This window comes from Bubalus kerabau, chromosome 1 (genome assembly GCF_029407905.1).
Source record: "Bubalus kerabau isolate K-KA32 ecotype Philippines breed swamp buffalo chromosome 1, PCC_UOA_SB_1v2, whole genome shotgun sequence".
Classification (NCBI taxonomy): domain Eukaryota; kingdom Metazoa; phylum Chordata; class Mammalia; order Artiodactyla; family Bovidae; genus Bubalus; species Bubalus kerabau.
The window spans coordinates 237,772,975-237,793,938 of NC_073624.1; the positions used below are offsets into that span (position 1 = coordinate 237,772,975).

At 37.7% G+C, this 20,964-nt stretch overlaps 1 protein-coding gene across 7 annotated transcripts in view; it reads right to left on the minus strand.

Moving 5' to 3' along the window:
• Positions 1-2,341: 2,341 nt before the first annotated feature.
• LOC129636728 (hepatitis A virus cellular receptor 1-like) overlaps positions 2,342-20,964 on the minus strand; it is a 45,084-nt gene continuing 26,461 nt past the window's right edge. For 6 of the 7 annotated variants that reach the window (XM_055560334.1, XM_055560347.1, XM_055560341.1 and 3 more), the window contains 4 exons: positions 19,098-19,153; positions 15,970-16,084; positions 6,732-6,768; positions 2,342-2,667 (listed from right to left, as the gene is read on the minus strand). In XM_055560334.1, coding sequence (XP_055416309.1) covers positions 2,565-2,667; positions 6,732-6,768; positions 15,970-16,084; positions 19,098-19,153 — 311 coding nt within the window. In that variant the 3' untranslated portion in view covers positions 2,342-2,564. The remainder of the gene's footprint in view (positions 2,668-6,731; positions 6,769-15,969; positions 16,085-19,097; positions 19,154-20,964) is intronic. The other variant, XM_055560367.1, reaches the window with a different exon arrangement.

A 20,964-nucleotide genomic window follows, 5' to 3' on the forward strand; every position in this document is an offset into this window, starting at 1 on the left:
TGAAATAAGCCAGAAATAAAAACACCAATATCTATACTAATGCATGTATATGGAATTTAGAAAGATGGTAACAATAACCCTATATGTAAGCAAAAGAGACATAGATGTATAGAACAGTCTTTTGGACTCTGTGGGAGAGGGCGAGGGTGGGATGATTTTGGAGAATGGCATTGAACCATGTATATTATCATATGTGAAATGAATCGCCGGTGCAGGTTCGATGCATGAAACAGGGTTCTTGGGGCTGGTGCACTGGGGATGACCCAGAGGGATGGGATGGGGAGGAATGTAGGAGGTGGGGTCAAGATGGGGAGCACATGTACACCCATGGCAGATTCATGCCAATGTATGGCAAAACCACTACAGTATTGTGAAGTAATAAGCCTCCAATTAAAATAAATAAATTTATATTAAAAAAAAAAAAACAAAAAAAACACAAACAAGCATCCAGCCCTCATGGACTACTTTGGTGTGAGTAGCTCTGAATGTCCCCCAAATTACTCAAGCATGAGTTATTTCAGGGTTTACTCAAAGTGAAATTAATCTCCAGTCTTTTAACTGTTCATGTAGAAATGCCTCTATATTATCCTTACATTTAGCCTTTGTCTGATTCTTATGGGAAAATCAAAATTTAATTGAGTTGTGAAAAACAAATATAACACAGGTATTGATTCAATATGAAAAAGACCTTTTATCCTTCCAAAACAATTTTAAAAATCAAAGTAGTTTGAGGACAATTTAGCATTTTGTAGAAACTGGTAACACTATCAAACAATACTACTATATTTGCAAACTCTGTTTTCTATTTTTTTTTCCAAACTCTATTTTCTAAAACAGAAAGTCTCTTTGCTACTCCTTCCCTCTCTTTTTTCCTTGTATTTTTTTATTTCTGGCCTGCCTGGTTCTAAAAATCAGAGCCTGTCAGTTGTCAACATAAGCACCTAGAACTGTGGCACTGATGTAGCAAAAATATCATAATTTACATGGCTATTGATTTTCTTCTCCTGTTGTCTTCATGGTCTACTCAATACCATTGCTTCTGCTAACTGCTAAAATACCATCCTCCTCCCAAAAAAAGCATTTAATGCCTTGTATTTCCAGAACCCCGAGAAACCAAATTTGTCTATATAGGCAAAATTACACTCACTGCCATTTTTCTTTCTTTTTTTTTTTTTTTTCATTTTTTAAATTTACAATATTGTATTGGTTTTGCCATATGTAAACATGAATCTGCCACAGGTATACAAGTGTTCCCCATCCTGAACCCTCCTCCCTCATCCCTCCCCTTACCATCCCTCTGGGTCATCCCAGTGCACCAGCCCCAAGCATCAGGTATCGTGCATCAAACCTGGACTGGCGACTCGTTCCATATATATTATACATGTTTCAATGCCATTCTCCCAAATCACCCCACCCTTGTCCTCTCCCACAGAGTCCAAAAGACTGTTCTACACATCAGTGTCTCTTTTGCTGTCTCGTATACAGGGTTATTGTTACCATCTTTCTAAATTCCATATATATACGTTACTATACTGTATTGGTGTTTTTCTTTCTGGCTTACTTCACTCTGTATAATAGGCTCCAGTTTCATCCACCTCATTAGAACTGATTCAAATGTATTCTTTTTAATGGCTGATTAATACTCCATTGTGTATACGTACCACAGCTTTCTTATCCATTCATCTGCTGATGGACATCTAGATTGCTTCCATGTCCTGGCTATTATAAACAGAGCTGTGATGAACATTGGGGTACACGTGTCTCTTTCAATTCTGGTTTCCTCAGTGTGTATGCCCAGCAGTGGGATTGCTGGGTCACAAGGCAGTTCTATTTCCAGTTTTTTAAGGAATCTCCACACAGTTCTCCATAGTGGCTGTACTAGTTTGCATTCCCACTGACAGTGTAAGAGGGTTCCCTTTTCTCCACACCCTCTCCAGCATTTATTGCTTGTAGACTTTCGGATCGCAGCCATTCTGACTGCTCACTGCCATTTTTCTATTGGGTAAATAAAAACCTGTACACACCATGATTTGAAACCTTGGGGACCCTAAGCAATATCACATTTGGAGTCAGGTGATTTAAAAAAAAAAAAAAAAAAAAGGGCAATCATGAAGTGCTTGCATGTTAGGTCCTTAACGTCCCAGATTAGCTGTCCTGATTCTAAGTTGTATTCAGGTATTCTTGACAGCCTTGGTAACTGAGGTAGAAGTGGTTTTTTTTTTGTTTTTTTTTTCTATCTTCCCAATGAGAATTCTTGATGGAAAACAGGATTTACGAGGTCTAAAGAGAATGTACAATTCTAAGAAGTATGTTTCAGGTTTTGAAGAGACCTCTGCAATGATCAGAAAGTTTGAATCAATTTAATATAAAAAATTAGGACTCTGTGACAGAGGTTGACTTTACACAGTTGACCTAGCATCACTCTACCCAGTGTCCCCGACTCAGAGGAATGCCATGGGAAACTGACTGAAAAATTCTGCAGCTGATTGACAGGACTCTGACACAGTATCTGGTCACTGTCTGCTACAATCAAGGCATAATACTTTAGAATCTGGATCCAGGACTTAGTGATAGTCATCAATAATGTAGACATTGTCTTCTGCTTGGATAGGCTTCAGAGCTGCATTTTTCAAAGCTCCAATGCGAGAATCTTTCAATGGAATCACACTGTAGAAACAATAACATGAGTAAGAAAAAAGAAGATCACTTCTCAAGTATGAGCAGCATATTTGTTTATGTTCATTCAAGCCTGGGTATTTGCATTTCTCAGAGCCCCATTAAAACATCCTATGAAATGAATAGAAGCTTCCAGATTTGTGAATATGAAGTTACAGGAAATTATTTTTAATAAGGAGGTAGAAAGTCACACGTTTTAGTTTCAAAAAACTCACACTGGTCTCTTTCAAGACATTCATGCAATAGAACACAAAAATTTATAATCTAAGAAGACAAATACTACACACCAAATTGAAGTATTAAACCAGGATGCACAATCTCAAAGATGGCCAGGAAATGGTTTGGCTGGTGTTTTTCTACCTGAGGACTGTGACCCTTTAGCGATGTTATTTAGTGGTATGTATCTTGTATTTAAGATAAATATATATAAGTATACAAAATAGCAGAGCATATCAGATATAGTAAAATACTATTGCTTACCTAAGTGTGTTCTAGTTCACAGAGTCAAAAATCACACCCTGCCTTAACAGTCAAAATTATAAAGCCATGGGTTAGATGAGCTTTATAACATGAATGCTCACACATCAAGTGTACACAAAGGTCATTTGTGGGGTTTTGATATCAATGCTTTTGTAGAAGTTGTCTGTAGACACTATTTTTATTACCCAAGCCTGCCCAGAAATGATATGAAATGCAATGAATCATCACTCTGCTCTGCTCTTTAAACAGATTAGTCATACATGTGTGGAAACAGGTTAGGTATCAGAGCTCAAAATGAGTCAATGTGATATAGCTGCCTCCAAAAATAACATCATGAGGAAATACACCTTTTTGTTTTTGTTTTGTTTTCTTTCCTATATTATACAGCATCTTCTACAATAAATATTTTCTTTTCTAATTAGGTGATTGAAAACTGAAACTTTAAAGAAGTAAACTTTGAAAGAACAAAAATGAACTAAAAGAAGTTATCATTCATGGTTTTCTGTCTGTATGGAGTACTTTTTTTTTTTTTTTCCATTCTTGGAAGCTGACAGTCAAAAACTCCAAAAGTCTGGTTTGGGACTCTAAGAGACCTGCTGTGTGATGTGACCTTGGACGTCACTTAACATCTCTAAACCTGTTTTCTAATTAGTAAACTGAGAATAATATTACTGCCTGTCTCACAGGTTTATTGCTGTGAAAGTCATGTCTGCAATAATAAAATCCAGCATCTATGGAACACTTGCAATATGCTGGAGATTATTCAAGGCGTATTTTGTGGACTGGCTCATGTGATTAACTCAGATATAGGAAAGACTGGGTACAAACATCCAATGAAAGAGAACTAAGAATAATGGATGGCAGTTAAAGAGGGACGAATTCGGAATCAAAGAAAGACTTGGCTTAAAGCCAAAGCTGGATCAGATGAAGCAGTTTATTTTGCTGAAAGTAGGTAGTGGTTTCCTACCTTTACAGAGGCTTGGGAAAATGACTGCAGGGATGCATACAAAGAAGATTCAGAGCTAGAACAAATAATTTCACAATTTGTATGGAAAAACAAAAAACCTCGAATAGCCAAAGCGATCTTGAGAAAGAAGAATGGAACTGGAGGAATCAACCTACCTGACTTCAGGCTCTACTACAAAGCCACAGTTATCAAGACAGTATGGTACTGGCACAAAGACAGAAATATAGATCAATGGAACAAAATAGAAAGCCCAGAGATAAATCCACGCACATATGGACACCTTATCTTCGACAAAGGAGGCAAGAATATACAATGGATTAAAGACAATCTCTTTAACAAGTGGTGCTGGGAACTCTGGTCAACCACTTGTAAAAGAATGAAACTAGAACACTTTCTAACACCATACACAAAAATAAACTCAAAATGGATTAAAGATCTAAATGTAAGACCAGAAACTATAAAACTCCTAGAGGAGAACATAGGCAAAACACTCTCTGACATACATCACAGCAGGATCCTCTATGACCCACCTCCCAGAATATTGGAAATAAAAGCAAAAATAAACAAATGGGACCTAATTAACCTTAAAAGCTTCTGCACATCAAAGGAAACTATTAGCAAGGTGAAAAGACAGCCTTCAGAATGGGAGAAGATAATAGCAAATGAAGCAACTGACAAACAACTAATCTCGAGAATATACAAGCAACTCCTACAGCTCAACTCCAGAAAAATAAATGACCCAATCAAAAAATGGGCCAAAGAACTAAATAGACATTTCTCCAAAGAAGACATACAGATGGCTAACAAACACATGAAAAGATGCTCAACATCACTCATTATCAGAGAAATGCAAATCAAAACCACTATGAGGTACCATTTCACACCAGTCAGAATGGCTGCAATCCAAAAGTCTACAAGTAATAAATGCTGGAGAGGGTGTGGAGAAAAGGGAACCTGCTTACACTGTTGGTGGGAATGCAAACTAGTCCAGCCACTATGGAGAACAGTGTGGAGATTCCTTAAAAAACTGGAAATAGACATGCCTTATGATCCAGCAATCCCACTGCTGGGCTTACACACTGAGAAAACCAGAAGGGAAAGAGACACGAGTACCCCAATGTTCATCGCAGCACTGTTTATAATAGCCAGGACATGGAAGCAACCTAGATGTCCATCAGCAGATGAATGGATAAGAAAGCTGTGGTACATATACACAATGGAGTATTATTCAGCCATTAAAAAGAATACATTTGAATCAGTTCTAATGAGGTGGATGAAACTGGAGCCTACTATACAGAGTGAAGTAAGCCAGAAAGAAAAACACCAATACAGTATACTAACGCATATATATGGAATTTAGAAAGATGGTAACAATAACCCTGTGTACGAGACAGCAAAAGAGACACTGATGTATAGAACAGTCTTATGGACTCTGTGGGAGAGGGAGAGGGTGGGAAGATTTGGGAGAATGGCATTGAAACATGTAAAATATCATGTATGAAATGAGTTGCCAGTCCAGGTTCGATGCACGATACTGGATGCTTGGGGCTGGTGCACTGGGATGACCCAGAGGGATGGAATGGGGAGGGAGGAGGGAGGAGGGTTCAGGATGGGGAACACATGTATACCTGTGGCGGATTCATTTTGATATTTGGCAAATCTAATACAGTTATGTTAAGTTTAAAAATAAAATAAAATTTAAAAATAAATAAATAAATAAATAAATAAATAAAAAAAAAGAGGAAGAAAAAAAAATTTTTTTATTGGGTGAAGGGGTAAATTTGCAAAACTGTAAATTGAAATGCCTGTGAGTTCAGACAACTAATGTAAATGAACAGAGCAGGCTGGGTATGGAATAATAGGGGATGGTGGGAACTGTGGGGAGCTGGAGGCATGGCCCTACCCACTGCCTTTGCGGGTCTTCAGCCTGCAGGGGTGTTCCTGCAGTTTTTGCAGAGCTGCCTTTTGCTTCTTTGGGGCTCACTCACATAGCCTACTGCCCTGCTCTAGTATTCCCCATGGTATTTCTCTGGAAGTTCTATAAGGCCCTGCTTATCCATTTATATGTTTTCTGTCTGTTCTGCTCATCTTTTCGGAATATAATAGAGATTCAATAGGCATGCAATAAACAAAGCACTGAATGAAATCAAATAACAAACTAAACGACCCATTCAAATGACCCCTGAAACAATATCTGAAATTTAGTTCTCTTGCTCTAAGAGATAAGGTTTGAGGTGTTATTTCTGTAGTAGTTATGACACAATTTCAGGTAAATATAGAGGTGCTTGGAGATGGAAATGGTAACCCATTCCAGTATTCTTGCCTGGAGAATCTCAGGGAAGGAGGAGGAGCCTGGTGGGCTGCCTTCTATGGGGTCGCACAGAGTCGGACACGACTGAAGAGACTTAGCAGCAGCATAGAGATGCTAAAATCATCACTGGAAGGTTGAATAGCAATGGAGGTGCTCTATATACTAGATTTTTCATGATCCAGAGTATAAAATGGAGAACTTGGAAGAAAAAGAGGAGAGGGACAGAGAAATTTTCCTTATGTTTACTAGAGTAAGAACATCAAAAAGCATTATTAACACAAACCATTTCAAACTTACCGTAGTAGCTCCACCTTGCTCCCCAGGCAAAAATATCCTAAATTGAGGGGGAAATGAAGAGAAAATTAAACATGCAAGCCAAAGAGTTCATGAGATTTTTTTTCCAAACCAGTATATTATTACGATTATTACTTTAATATAAGAAAAATCAGTACAGCATTGAGTCCAAAACAAAAAATTAATTTAGAATAAAGAATATTTTTAAAAAGAAGGAGAAAAAAAATAATCAATCTGGACCCTAACCTGATAACTCCAGGTAACTTCTCTTGAATCTCTAGGAGCCAAGTAAGCCCCTTGGTATAGAGTATCTTCTGATTCATAGGTTTAGTGTATTGACCTACATGCCCTAGCTTACTTTAATGCCATTACATTTCACTGAAAAAAAAAAAAAAAAACCCTGAATATTGCACTTCTCCCATAGAAGACAGGTTTTACACACACATACACACACAACTGGTGGAAGGAGACCACGACGTGCTGGATGAATGTCATGTGAAACCCTTTGTTCTTCTCCTAGCTCTTAAATCATGTACCCACCTAATGTCTCTTGTGCTTCTTCTATTAAGTGGGTGTTATAAAGCCATCAACAGTTTTACTCCCGATAGGGATAAAATATTGTTATTGAGGGAATGTGAAAAGAACAAAATTGGAGGGAACTCTTATATATTACAATGGCTTTTGACTTCCAAATCTCAACTTTACACAACCAGTGCTTATTTCTCCATGGAACAATAAATTTAAGATAAATTAAAAAAAAAAAAAAAAAGAACAAGGGAAGAACCAAGAAAGTTATATGAAACTGAAAACATGCGGCTCAAGAATACTCCTGTGGGAGGGAGGAGCCAAGATGGCAGAGGAGTACGACGGGGAGAACACTTTCTCCCCCACAAATTCATCAAAAGAGCATTTAAACGTCGAGTAAATTCCACAAAACAACTTCTGAATGCCGGCAGAGGACATCAGGCACCCAGAAAAGCAACCCAACTGTTCGAAAGGAGGTAGGAAAAAATATAAAAGACAAAAAAAGAGACAAAAGAGGGAGGGACGGAGTTCCGTCCCGGGAAGGGAGTCTTAAAAAGAGAGAAGTTTCCAAACACCAGGAAACCTTCTCACTGCCAAATCTGTGTCGAGCTTTGGAAGCACAGAGGGCAACATAACAGGGAGAAAAAAATAAATAAACAATTAAAAATCGCAGATTGCGAGCCCTACGGTAACTCCCCCAGCGGAGAAGCAGCACAGACGCCTGCACACAGCATTAGCAAGCGGGGGCTGGGCAGGGAAGTGCGGCGCGGGCTGCGTCGCTTAGAGTAAGAATCTGGCCCGAATGTCCTGAGCGCTATCTGAGTGAAATAATTTGGGCTAGCAAACCAGACTGTGGGATATCTACCACGCAAAAAGCCAGCCCTAACCTAAGACACCACCAGGCCCACGCACAGAACAAAGGACTGAACAGAGATAACCGGCTGCAGACCTTCCCCCTCCAGTGAGAGGCAGCCAGAGCTGGAAGAGGGCAATCGCAGCCCCAGAGAGACACTATCTATAAAACTGTAAGCAGGCTTCTTTGCTAACTAAAACTTCTTGGGGGTCTGGACGGTCAACATCTGCCTGAGAAGGTGCGCCGGTTTTACACCCAGATAACCAAGTGGCGGGGAGGTGATAAGTCGCAGCATTGGCGCTCGACAAACACCTCATCACCTGAGCTGCTCGGACCTGGGAAGAGCACAAAACGCAGGCCCAATTGAGTCTGCGCCTCTGAGGACTACCCGAGTGCCTGAACCTGAGTGGCTTGGACCTGGGAGATCAGCCCAGGGCCAGCCTCTGATTGTTCCCTGCGGAACAACCTAGAGCCCAAGCAGTGTGGGCAGGGAGGCTACACACACCGTGAGTGGGGGCAGACCCAGTGTGACTGAGGCACTGCGAGCGCACGCCAGTGTTATTTGTTTGCAGCATCCCTCCCTCCCTCCTCACAGCACGACTGAACAAGTGAGCCTAAAAAAAAAAAAAAAAGTGTCCTCTACCGTCCCCTTTGTGTCAGGGCGGGAACCAGACACTGAAGAGACCAGCAAACAGAAGAAGCTATGACAGAGGGAAACGCCTTGGAAGCTACAGGCCATAGATTAAAACCCTGTGGTTACTACGGACTACATAGGAAGGGGCCTATAGATCTTGAGAAATATAAGTCGGACCAAGGAACTAGCCAAAAATGAACTGAACCCACAATACTCACAACAAAACCAGAGAAAGACCTAGATATATTTTTACTGTTTTTACGACCAATCTTGCTTTCTTTTTTTTTTAAATTTTAAGTCCTCTATTGTCCTTTAATTTTCACTTTTATAACCTATTACTTTGCAAAAAAAAAAAAAAAAGACCCTATTTTTCTTCTTCAGCAAACTTCATATATATATTTTATAATTTTTTGACCGTGTTTTTTTTTTTTTTTTCCCTTTTCTTTAACATTGTATTTTTGAAATTCCAAACTCTACATTTTTAATTTTAGCCTTTTGGTATATGTTATCAATTTAGTACCTATAGTTTTTTTTTTTATAATTTCTGTGACTTGTTTTTTCTTTTTTTTTCCCCTGTGTTTCTTTCTCTTCTTCTTTTATATAACATCGTATATCTGCAATTCCAAACTCTACTCAAGATTTTTAATTTATGCTTTTTGGTATTTGATATCAATTTTGTACCTGTATTTTCTTTATAATTTTTGCGATATTGTTTTTGTTGGTTTGTTTGTTTTCTCTCTTTATTTTTCTTCTTTTTTTTTTAACATTGTATTTTTGAAATTCCAAACTCTACTCTAGATTTTTAATTTTTGCTTTTTGGTATTAGTTATCAATTTTGTACCTGTAGTTTCTTTATAATTTTTGCGACCTTGTTTGTTTTCCTTTGTTCATTTTTTCTCTGTTCGTTTTTTCTCTCTTTCTTTTCCTTCTTCTTTTCATTAACATCGTATTTTTGAAATCCCAACTCTACTCTAGATTTTTAATTTTTCCTTTTATGTATTTGTTACCAATTTTGTACCTTTAAGAACCCAATCTTCAGGACCCATTTTTCACTAGGGAGCGAGATTACTGGCTTGACTGCTCTCTCTCCCTTTGGACTCTCCGTTTTCTCCACCAGGTCGCCTGTGTCTCCTCCCTAACCCCTCTCTACTCTACCCAACTCTGTGAATTTCTGTGTGTTCCAGACGGTGGAGAACACTTAGGGAACTGATTACTGGCTGGATCTGTCTCCCTCCTTTTCATTTCCCCCTTTTATCCTTCTGGCCACCTCTGTCTCCTTCCTCCTTCTTCTCTGTATAACTCCGTGAACATCTCTGAGTGGTCCAGTTGTGGAGTGCACATAAGGAAGTGACTACTGGCTAGCCCACTCTCTCCACTATTGATTCCACCTCATCTCATTTGGGTCACCTCTAACTCCCTCCTCCCTCTTCTCTTCTCCATGTAACGCTGTGAACCTCTCTGAGTGACCCTCACAGTAGAGAAACTTTTCATCTTTAATGTAGATGTTTTATCAGTGGTGCTGTATAGAAGGAGAAGTTTTGAAACTACTGTAAAAATACGACCAATAACTGGAAGTAGGAGGCTTAAGTCCAAACCCTGACTCCAGGGAACTCCTGACTCCAAGGAACATTAATTGACAGGAGCTCATCAAATGCCTCCATACCAACACTGAAACCAAGCACCACACAAGGGCCAGCAAGTTCCAGGGCAAGACATACCAAGCAAACTCTCCAGCAACAAAGGAACACAGCCCTGAGCTTCAAGATACAGGCTGCCCAAAGTCACCCCAAAACCATAGACATCTCATAACTCATTACTGGACATTTCATTACACTCCAGAGAGAAGAAATACAGCTCCATCCACCAGAACATCGACACAAGCTTCCCTAACCAGGAAACCTTGACAAGCCACATGTACAAACCCACACACAGCGAGGAAATGCCACAATAAAGAGAACTCCACAAACTGCCAGAATACAGAAAGGACACCCCAAACTCAGCAATTTAAACAAGATGAAGAGACAGAGGAATACCCAGCAGATAAAGGAACAGGATAAATGCCCACCAAACCAAACCAAAGAGGAAGAGATAGGGAATCTACCTGATAAAGAATTGTGAATAATGATAGTGAAATTGATCCAAAATCTTGAAATCAAAATGGAATCACAGATAAATAGCCTGGAGGCAAGGATTGAGAAGATGCAAGAAAGGTTTAACAAGGACTTAGAAGAAATAAAAAAGAGTCAATATATAATAAATAATGCAATAAGTGAAATTAAAAACACTCTGGAGGCAACAAATAGTAGAATAACAGACACAGAAGATAGGATTAGTGAATTAGAAGATAAAATGGTAGAAATAAATGAATCAGAGAGGATAAAAGAAAAACGAATTAAAAGAAATGAGGACAATCTCAGAGACCTCCAGGACAATATTAAACGCTACAACATTCGAATCATAGGGGTCCCAGAAGAAGAAGACAAAAAGAAAGACCATGAGAAAATACTTGAGGAGATAATAGTTGAAAACTTCCCTAAAATGGGGAAGGAAATAATCACCCAAGTCCAAGAAACCCAGAGAGTCCCAAACAGGATAAACCCAAGGCAAAACACCCCAAGCCACATATTAATCAAATTAACAAAGATCAAACACAAAGAACAAATATTAAAAGCAGCAAGGGAAAAAAAACAAATAACACACAAGGGAATACCCATAAGGATAACAGCTGATCTTTCAATAGAAACTCTTCAAGCCAGGAGGGAATGGCAAGACATACTTAAAATGATGAAAGAAAATAACCTACAGCCCAGATTATTGTACCCAGAAAGGATCTCATTCAAGTATGAAGGAGAAATCAAAAGCTTTTCAGACAAGCAAAAGCTGAGAGAATTCTGCACCACCAAACCCGCTCTCCAACAAATACTAAAGGATATTCTCTAGACAGGAAACACAAAAACGGTGTATAAATTTGAACCCAAAGCAATAAAGTAAATGGCAATGGGATCATACTTATCAATAATTACCTTAAACGTAAATGGGTTGAATGCCCCAACCAAAAGACAAAGACTGGGTGAATGGATACAAAAACAAGACCCCTACATATGTTGTCTACAAGAGACCCACCTCAAAACAGGGGACACATACAGACTGAAAGTGAAGGGCTGGAAAAAGATTTTCCATGAAAATAGGGACCAAAAGAAAGCAGGAGTAGCAATACTCATATCAGATAAAATAGACTTTAAAACAAAGACTGTGAAAAGAGACAAAGAAGGTCACTACATAATGATCAAAGGATCAATCCAAGAAGAAGATATAACAATTATATATGCATCCAACATGGGAGCACCGCAGTATGTAAGACAAATGCTAACAAGTATGAAAGGAGAAATTAGCAATAATACAATAATAGTGGGAGACTTTAATACCCCACTCACACTTATGGATAGATCAACTAAACAGAAAATTAACCAGGAAACACAAACTTTAAATGATACAATAGACCAGTTAGACTTAATTGATATCTATAGGACATTTCATCCCAAAACAATGAATTTCACCTTTTTCTCAAGCGCACATGGAACTTTCTCCAGGATAGATCACATCCTGGGCCATAAAGCTAGCCTTGGTAAATTCAAAAAAATAGAAATCATTCCAAGCATCTTTTCTGACCACAATGCAGTAAGATTAGATCTCAATTACAAGAGAAAAACTATTAAAAATTCCAACATATGGAGGCTGAAAAACACGCTGCTGAATAACCAACAAATCACAGAAGAAATCAAAAAAGAAATCAAAATTTGCATAGAAACGAATGACAATGAAAACACAACAACCCAAAACCTGTGGCACATGGTAAAAGCAGTCCTAAGGGGAAAGTTCATAGCAATACAGGCACACCTCAAGAAACAAGAAAAAAGTCAAATAAATAACCTAACCCTACACCTAAAGCAACTAGAAAAGGAAGAAATGAAGAACCCCAGGGTTAGTAGAAGGAAAGAAATCTTAAAACTTAGAGCAGAAATAAATGCAAAAGAAACAAAAGAGATCATAGAAAAATCAACAAAACCAAAAGCTGGTTCTTTGAAAGGATAAATAAACTTGACAAACCATTAGCCAGACTCATCAAGAAACAAAGGGAGAAAAATCAAATCAATAAAATAAGAAATGGAAATGGAGAGGTCACAACAGACAACACAAAAATACAAAGGATCATAAGAGAGTACTATCAACAATTATATGCCAATAAAATGGACAACGTGGAAGAAATGGACAAATTCTTAGAAAAGTACAACTTTCCAAAACTGAACCAGGAAGAAATAGAAAATCTTAACAGACCCATCACAAGCACGGAAATTGAAACTGTAATCAAAAATCTTCCAGCAAACAAAAGCCCAGGTCCAGACGGCTTCACAGCTGAATTCTACCAAAAATTTAGAGAAGAGCTAACACCTATCCTGCTCAAACTCTTCCAGAAAATTGCAGAGGATGGTAAACTTCCAAACTCATTCTATGAGGCCACCATCACCCTAATACCAAAACCTGACAAAGATCCCACAAAAAAAGAAAACTAAAGGCCAATATCACTGATGAACATAGATGCAAAAATCCTTAACAAAATTCGAGCAATCAGAATCCAACAACACATTAAAAAGATCATACGCCATGACCAAGTGGGCTTTATCCCAGGGATGCAAGGATTCTTCAATATCCACAAATCAATCAATGTAATACACCACATTAACAAATTGAAAAATAAAAACCATATGATTATCTCAATAGATGCAGAGAAAGCCTTTGACAAAATTCAACATCCATTTATGATAAAAACTCTCCAGAAAGCAGGAATAGAAGGAACATACCTCAACATAATAAAAGCTATATATGACAAACCCACAGCAAACATTATCCACAATGGTGAAAAATTGAAAGCATTTCCTCTAAAGTCAGGAACAAGACAAGGGTGCCCACTTTCACCATTACTATTCAACATAGTTTTGGAAGTTTTGGCCACAGCAATCAGAGCAGAAAAAGAAATAAAAGGAATCCAAATTGGAAAAGAAGAAGTAAAGCTCTCACTATTTGCAGAAGACATGATCCTCTACATAGAAAACCCTAAAGACTCCACCAGAAAATTACTAGAACTAATCAATGAATATAGTAAAGTTGCAGGATATAAAATCAACACACAGAAATCCCTTGCATTCCTATACACTAATAAATAGAAAACAGAAAGTGAAATTAAGGAAACAATTCCATTCACCACTGCAAGGGAAAGAATAAAATACTTAGAAATATATCTACCTAAAGAAACTAAAGACCTATATATAGAAAAGTATAAAACACTGGAGAAAGAAATCAAAGAGGACACTAACAGATGGAGAAATATACCATATTCATGGATTGGAAGAATCAATATAGTGAAAATGAGTATACTACCCAAAGCAATCTATAGATTCAATGCAATCCCTCTCAAGCTACCAACAGCATTCTTCACAGAGCTAGAACAAATAATTTCACAATTTGTATGGAAATACAAAAACCCTCGAATAGCCAAAGCAATCTTGAGAAAGAAGAATGGACCTGGAGGAATCAACCTACCTAACTTCAGGCTCTACTACAAAGCCACAGTTATCAAGACAGTATGGTACTGGCACAGAGACAGAAATATAGATCAATGGAACAAAATAGAAAGCCCAGAGATAAATCCACGCACATATGGACACCTTATCTTTGACAAAGGAGGCAAGAATATACAATGGATTAAAGACAATCTCTTTAACAAGTGGTGCTGGGAAATCTGGTCAACCACTTGTAAAAGAATGAAACTAGAACACTTTCTAACACCATACACAAAAATAAACTCAAAATGGATTAAAGATCTAACCGTAAGACCAGAAACTATAAAACTCATAGAGGAGAACATAGGCAAAACACTCTCTGACATACATCACAACAGGATCCTCTATGACCCACCTCCTAGAATATTGGAAATAAAAGCAAAAATAAACAAATGGAACCTAATTAACCTTAAAAGCTTCTGCACATCAAAGGAAACTATTAGCAAGGTGAAAAGACAGCCTTCAGAATGGGAGAAGATAATAGCAAATGAAGCAACTGACAAACAACTAATCTCGAGAATATACAAGCAACTCCTACAGCTCAACTCCAGAAAAATAAATGACCCAATCAAAAAATGGGCCAAAGAACTAAATAGACATTTCTCCAAAGAAGACATACAGATGGCTAACAAACACATGAAAAGATGCTCAACATCACTCATTATCAGAGAAATGCAAATCAAAACCACTATGAGGTACCATTTCACACCAGTCAGAATGGCTGCGATCCAAAAGTCTACAAGCAATAAATGCTGGAGAAGGTGTGGAGAAAAGGGAACCCTCTTCCACTGTTGGTGGGAATGCAAACTAGTACAGCCACTATGGAGAACAGTGTGGAGATTCCTTAAAAAACTGGAAATAGAACTGCCTTATGATCCAGCAATCCCACTGCTGGGCATACACACTGAGGAAACCAGAAGGGAAAGAGACACGTGTACCCCAATGTTCATCGCAGCACTGTTTATAATAGCCAGGACATGGAAGCAACCTAGATGTCCATCAGCAGATGAATGGATAAGAAAGCAGTGGTACGTATACACAATGGAGTATTATTCAGCCATTAAAAAGAATACATTTGAATCAGTTCTAAGGAGGTGGATGAAACTGGAGCCTATTATACAGAGTGAAGTAAGCCAGAAAGAAAAACACCAATACAGTATACTAACTCATATATATGGAATTTAGAAAGATGGTAACAATAACCCTGTGTATGAGACAGCAAAAGAGACACTGATGTATAGAACAGTCTTATGGACTCTGTGGGAGAGGGAGAGGGTGGGGAGATTTGGGAGAATGGCATTGATACATGTAAAATATCATGTATGACACAAGTCGCCAGTCCAGGTTCCATGCGCGATACTGGATGCTTGGGGCTGGTGCACTGGGACGACCCAGAGGGATGGTATGGGGAGGGAGGAGGGAGGAGGGTTCAGGATGGGGAACACATGTATACCTGTGGCGGATTCATTTTGATATTTGGCAAAACTAATACAATTATGTAAAGTTTAAAAATAAAATAAAATTTAAAAAAATAAAAAAAAATAAAAAAAAAAAGAATACTCCTGTGGGCTCAAGAGTATTTCTGAATATTTCAGTCCTGAGGTGACTTACTTCTCCTAATCAAGAATACCACAAACATGACCAACAATGCCAAAACAGTAACCGAGATTCCAATGTAGACTCCCTTGTTGGTGCTCATCCATGTTTCTTGTGCCAGCGCTGCAGTCTACAGAAACATCAGCAGATCAAACACAAAACAGAAAAATAAAGCGATCTTGTTAGAGTTACAGGCAGAAAACATTTCAGAAAATAATATACCCAGTCACATTATTGTTTATTGGCCCCTGGCTAGTTCTGTATCATGAAAGGTAAGACCAAATGATGTAAAGTTATAGCCTTATGATGAAATTCTAAGACAACTCAAAATTCAAAATGTATTTGGGAGTGGTGAAAATGTTTACATCTTACTTGCAGTGATATTTAGAGAAGGGTACAGATTTGTTAAAACTCAAACTGTATGCTTCAAATGACTGTGCTTTATTATTATAATTTATACATATTATAAAAAAATAAGCTCTTTTCATAAATAATCCTCTTATGATACTAATAAAAAGCAATTCTGGTTCCTATGTAAGTTGCCATAGTGGTGCTATTTGAATCTGTTCAGTTACTGAAACTAGCCATTAATTTAAACACTTTTTTGAACTAGAATTCAAGATTCTATATGTTAAAAATGGGCATGAAAGTAGCTGCACAGATTCATGGCTCTGCTTAACAATTAAAATGCTGTGCAATTGGGAAAAAATTCCTACTGTGACAGATCATCACTTCCTAGAGTAAACCCAAAATATACCATGTCATCATGCTTGCCTCCATTACATAGCTTAATTCTAATTCCAAAGATGTCCCACCAGGTAGGTATTTTAACAGAAAAGAAGTGAAAATCAGAGAAAAAGATTAAGTCTCAAGTCTCTTCCTGCATAAGAGTTTAATCTCTGGAGTCAAATCCCAGATTAACTTTTATTTAGTTGCTCTGTGACCCTAGCAAGTTATTTAGCCTCTCCAAACCTCTTTTGCTGTCAAATGCAGATTAAATAGGGTTCTTGGGAAAGGTACTTCAGGTACCTCCTGATAAACACTCTGAGGAATACAGAGGAGGGTGACCTAGCCTCTGAGCTGTCCTTGCCTAAACGGAAAACAGTCAGTGCCCTGGAAGGGAAAAGCTGTGTTATCACCTTACTTGTGGGAGTGAAAGCAGTTAGATGGAACACAGGGTTACAGGAAGCCATCTTTGCTTGCTTTTAAAAAAATATTATGTTACATAAAAACTGGAAGTTCATTTTAGAGTGTGCAGCTCAGGATAAAGAAAGGAAAACAAAAATCAACCATAATTTCAACATCCAGAAATAGTTACTATTACCATTTTTCGTTACATACTCTTAGAATTTTATCTTTTTAGTAGTTTTCTTAACAGATACAGTTACCATATCCAATGTATACCACAGTATATACATCATTTTATCTTGTATCTATGACCTGTATATAATATTTTTTTTTTTCCATTTTTGGCAATGCTACATGGCTTATGGGATCTTAGTTCCCTAATCAGCCATCCATCCTCTACTTACTTCATTGGAGGCATGAAGTCTTAATGATTGGACTGTCAGGGACGTCCCAATGCTATCTGAAAAGTTAGTTTTTTCATTTAACAATTGACACTGTCTTCTCATGGCAGTAAGTACACTGAAGTGACACCATTTTTAGTGGCAATAAATGGGCATGCTTAATTGATAAGTTATTAATCTCTTATTATTGAACTTTTAGGTTGTTTATAACATTTTCATGATTATAAACAGCAGCAATGTATATCTTGTTTTATACATCTTTATGTATATGTTCATTCTCCTCTTAAGATACAGCTCAAGAAGTTGACCTACTGGGTGGATATATATGCTGCTTGGTTTCAAGATACTTGGGAGACACTTGATATCTTCACGATCAAGACACAAAAATCCCATGATTGTGCTACCACCTACTGTGAACTCGCTTCTGTATTGCTTACATTATATAGAAGAGATTAATTGCTACTGAATATACCTATCCTGCAGGTAACTGAGGTCAAAAACAATCTTCTCATTTGCAGTGTTTGTTTCTTCTTTTAAAACTAGCATAAGTCTGACTGACATGACATTTACATGGTGGCAGTTCTGCTATTTAACAAGCACAACAAATTCAGCCCATATCCATCAGATCAATCAGTACCCATATCATCAAAGTGATTAAAATATTTCATATCATTCCTATGTGGTAGTGTTCTCATTGTCAGTAAGTTACGCAACATAAGGCCATTTGACGTCACATTAACCCCACTTTGCTTGAACTTGAATTTCTCTTACAATGTCCATGCTGCAATTTCTCACCACTTGCAATCAAGATTACTCTCATACCTGAGTCTGTTCATGTTTTTTGCTTCTAAGAGTTATTTGCACATAGTGAAAGGAAAGTTGTTTCACCCAAGGGAGCCAAAAGTAAAAATCTCATTGATAAATTCTTCTAACTTACACACAAAGATGAGGCTTTGATGAACATCATAAGACTATAGTCCCTTGGATTTTTCCCAAGCTAGTTATGGGAAATTACACAAATTACACAAATTACAGAATCACAAAGTTGTTGAAGACCTTAGGACCTTAATATGTCATCATATGGGGAGGATTATATATAGAAAGACTCAGCAGTGGCCTCAAAATTTCTCTATAGGAGGAAAATTGGATTGGAAAAAGATATTAGGGGGCCTATGTTTAAGGAACCACACTTTCATTGACATAATATTTTTGATGGGGATGGCCCCCATTCCACTACATCAATTCAAGGCATGTTATTTCTCTGACAATGATCTAAGTCTTTCTTGTTATATAATGTTAAGTTACTATGCCTGAATTAATTCACTCTTTTTTTCTTATCTTATGGTCAGGAGAAATTCTGTCTTGGGTGTATATGTGTGCCTAGAGAAAATACCACTTTTCAGGTATTTCTAACGAAGTAGTGCATCTATATAGACTTTTAAAATTAATTAAACTATCCCTATTTAAGAGTCAAATTCTTTTCTTCCTTTATTTTTAAATTAGAAAGAATCAATCTGTGGACTATTCTAACAATAATAATCTCTAAATGTAACTTGATTCCAGAAGAGACATACAAGTGAATCAGGCTAATAAAATAAGAAGGAATATGCTTACAGTTTGATTGTTATGCCAATGGGGATCTGGAGACTGGGTCACAGTGCCATTTCCATCTGCTCAACAAGAAAGAAAATTAATAAGAATTACAAAAAGATATTGAACTTTCCTGCAATCACCAATATATTCACACTGCCTTCCGGTAATGAAGGGAATGTTGAATAATCATATGGCCTAATGCTGTAGGCATCCCAGGAATAATACCAAGTTAATAACATTTCTTAATTTAAGTAGTAAGGTTGTGTTTCTTAACCATTTTGTCATGGACCCTTTGAAAATGAACCTTTTTTTTTCTCCCTATGGCGAGGGAAAAAAATGCATGCTCACAGAAAATTTACTGACAATTTTAGACAAGTCAGAGTGACCCATCCTCAGAACTAGGTTAAAAATTACCACTTACAGATAAATAATCAGTATTTTCATGGCAGCTCAGAAACTTGCAATGAGTGCTCAGAAGTCATTACACATCCAAATAGCAGAACCACTCCATTCAAAATGAACATTACATTGGTTTTACATTCAAAATGTGAGTGAAATGCACTAAGATACCTTAAACAGTTGGCATCCAACTCCTACATTATATGCCAGTGTGCCCAGACACTGATCCAAATATGCTTTAGAAAATACGTTACAACATTCCCAAGGCCAGTATACCTTATACTACCTAAACTCCCAATATAAAAGGATACACTCTGTTAAAGTTTTCAATGTCCAAATTTTAATAATGATTTGAAATATCTCTTTTGTCCCACAGAACATATACTGTTGGCATTTCTAAGCAAATATAGGTCAAATACAGGATTCTCTCTTTACTGAGTATCTATTATAAAGGACAGAAATGGTATGGACCTAAGAGAAGCAGGAGATTTTAAGAAGAGATGGCAAGAATACACAGAAGAACTATGCAAAAAACATCTTCACAACCTAGATAATCATGATGGTGTGATCACTGACCTAGAGCCAGACATCCTGGAATATGAAGTCAAGTGGGCCTTAGAAAGCATCACTACGAACAAAGCTAGTGGAAGTGATAGAATTCCAGTTGAGCTATTCCAAATCCTGAAAGATGATGCTGTGAAAGTGCTGCACTCAATATGCCACCATATTTGGAAAATTCAGCAGTGGCCACAGGACTGGAAAAGGTCAGTTTTCATTCCAATCCCAATGATAGGCAATGCCAAAGAATGCTCAAACTACCGCACAATTGCACTCATCTCACACGCTAGTAAAGTAATGCTCAAAATTCTCCAAGCCAGGCTTCAGCAATATGTGAACCATGAACTTCTTGATGTTCAAGCTGGTTTTAGAAAAGGCAGAGGAACCAGAGATCAAATTTCCAACATCTGCTGGATCATGGAAAAAGCAAGAGGGTTCCAGAAAAACATCTATTTCTGCTTTATTGACTATGCCAAAGCCTTTGACTGTGTGGATCACAATAAACTGTGGACAATTCTGAAAGAGATGGGAATACCAGACCACCTGATCTGCCTATTGAGAAACGTGTATGCAGGTCAGGAAGCAACAGTCAGAACTGGACATGGAACCACAGACTGGTTCCAAATAGGAAAAGGAGTTCGTTAAGGCTGTATATTGTCACCCTGTTTATTTAACTTATATGCAGAGTACATCATGAGAAACGCTGAACTGGAAGAAACACAAGCTGGAATCAAGATTGCCAGGAGAAATATCAATAACCTCAGATATGCAGATGACACCACCCTTATGGCAGAAAGTGAAGAAAAACTAAAAAGCCTCTTGATGAAAGTGACAGTGCAGAGTGAAAAAGTTGGCTTAAAGCTCAACATTCGGAAAACGAAGATCATGGCATCCGGTCCCACCGCTTCATGGGAAATAGATGGGGAAACAG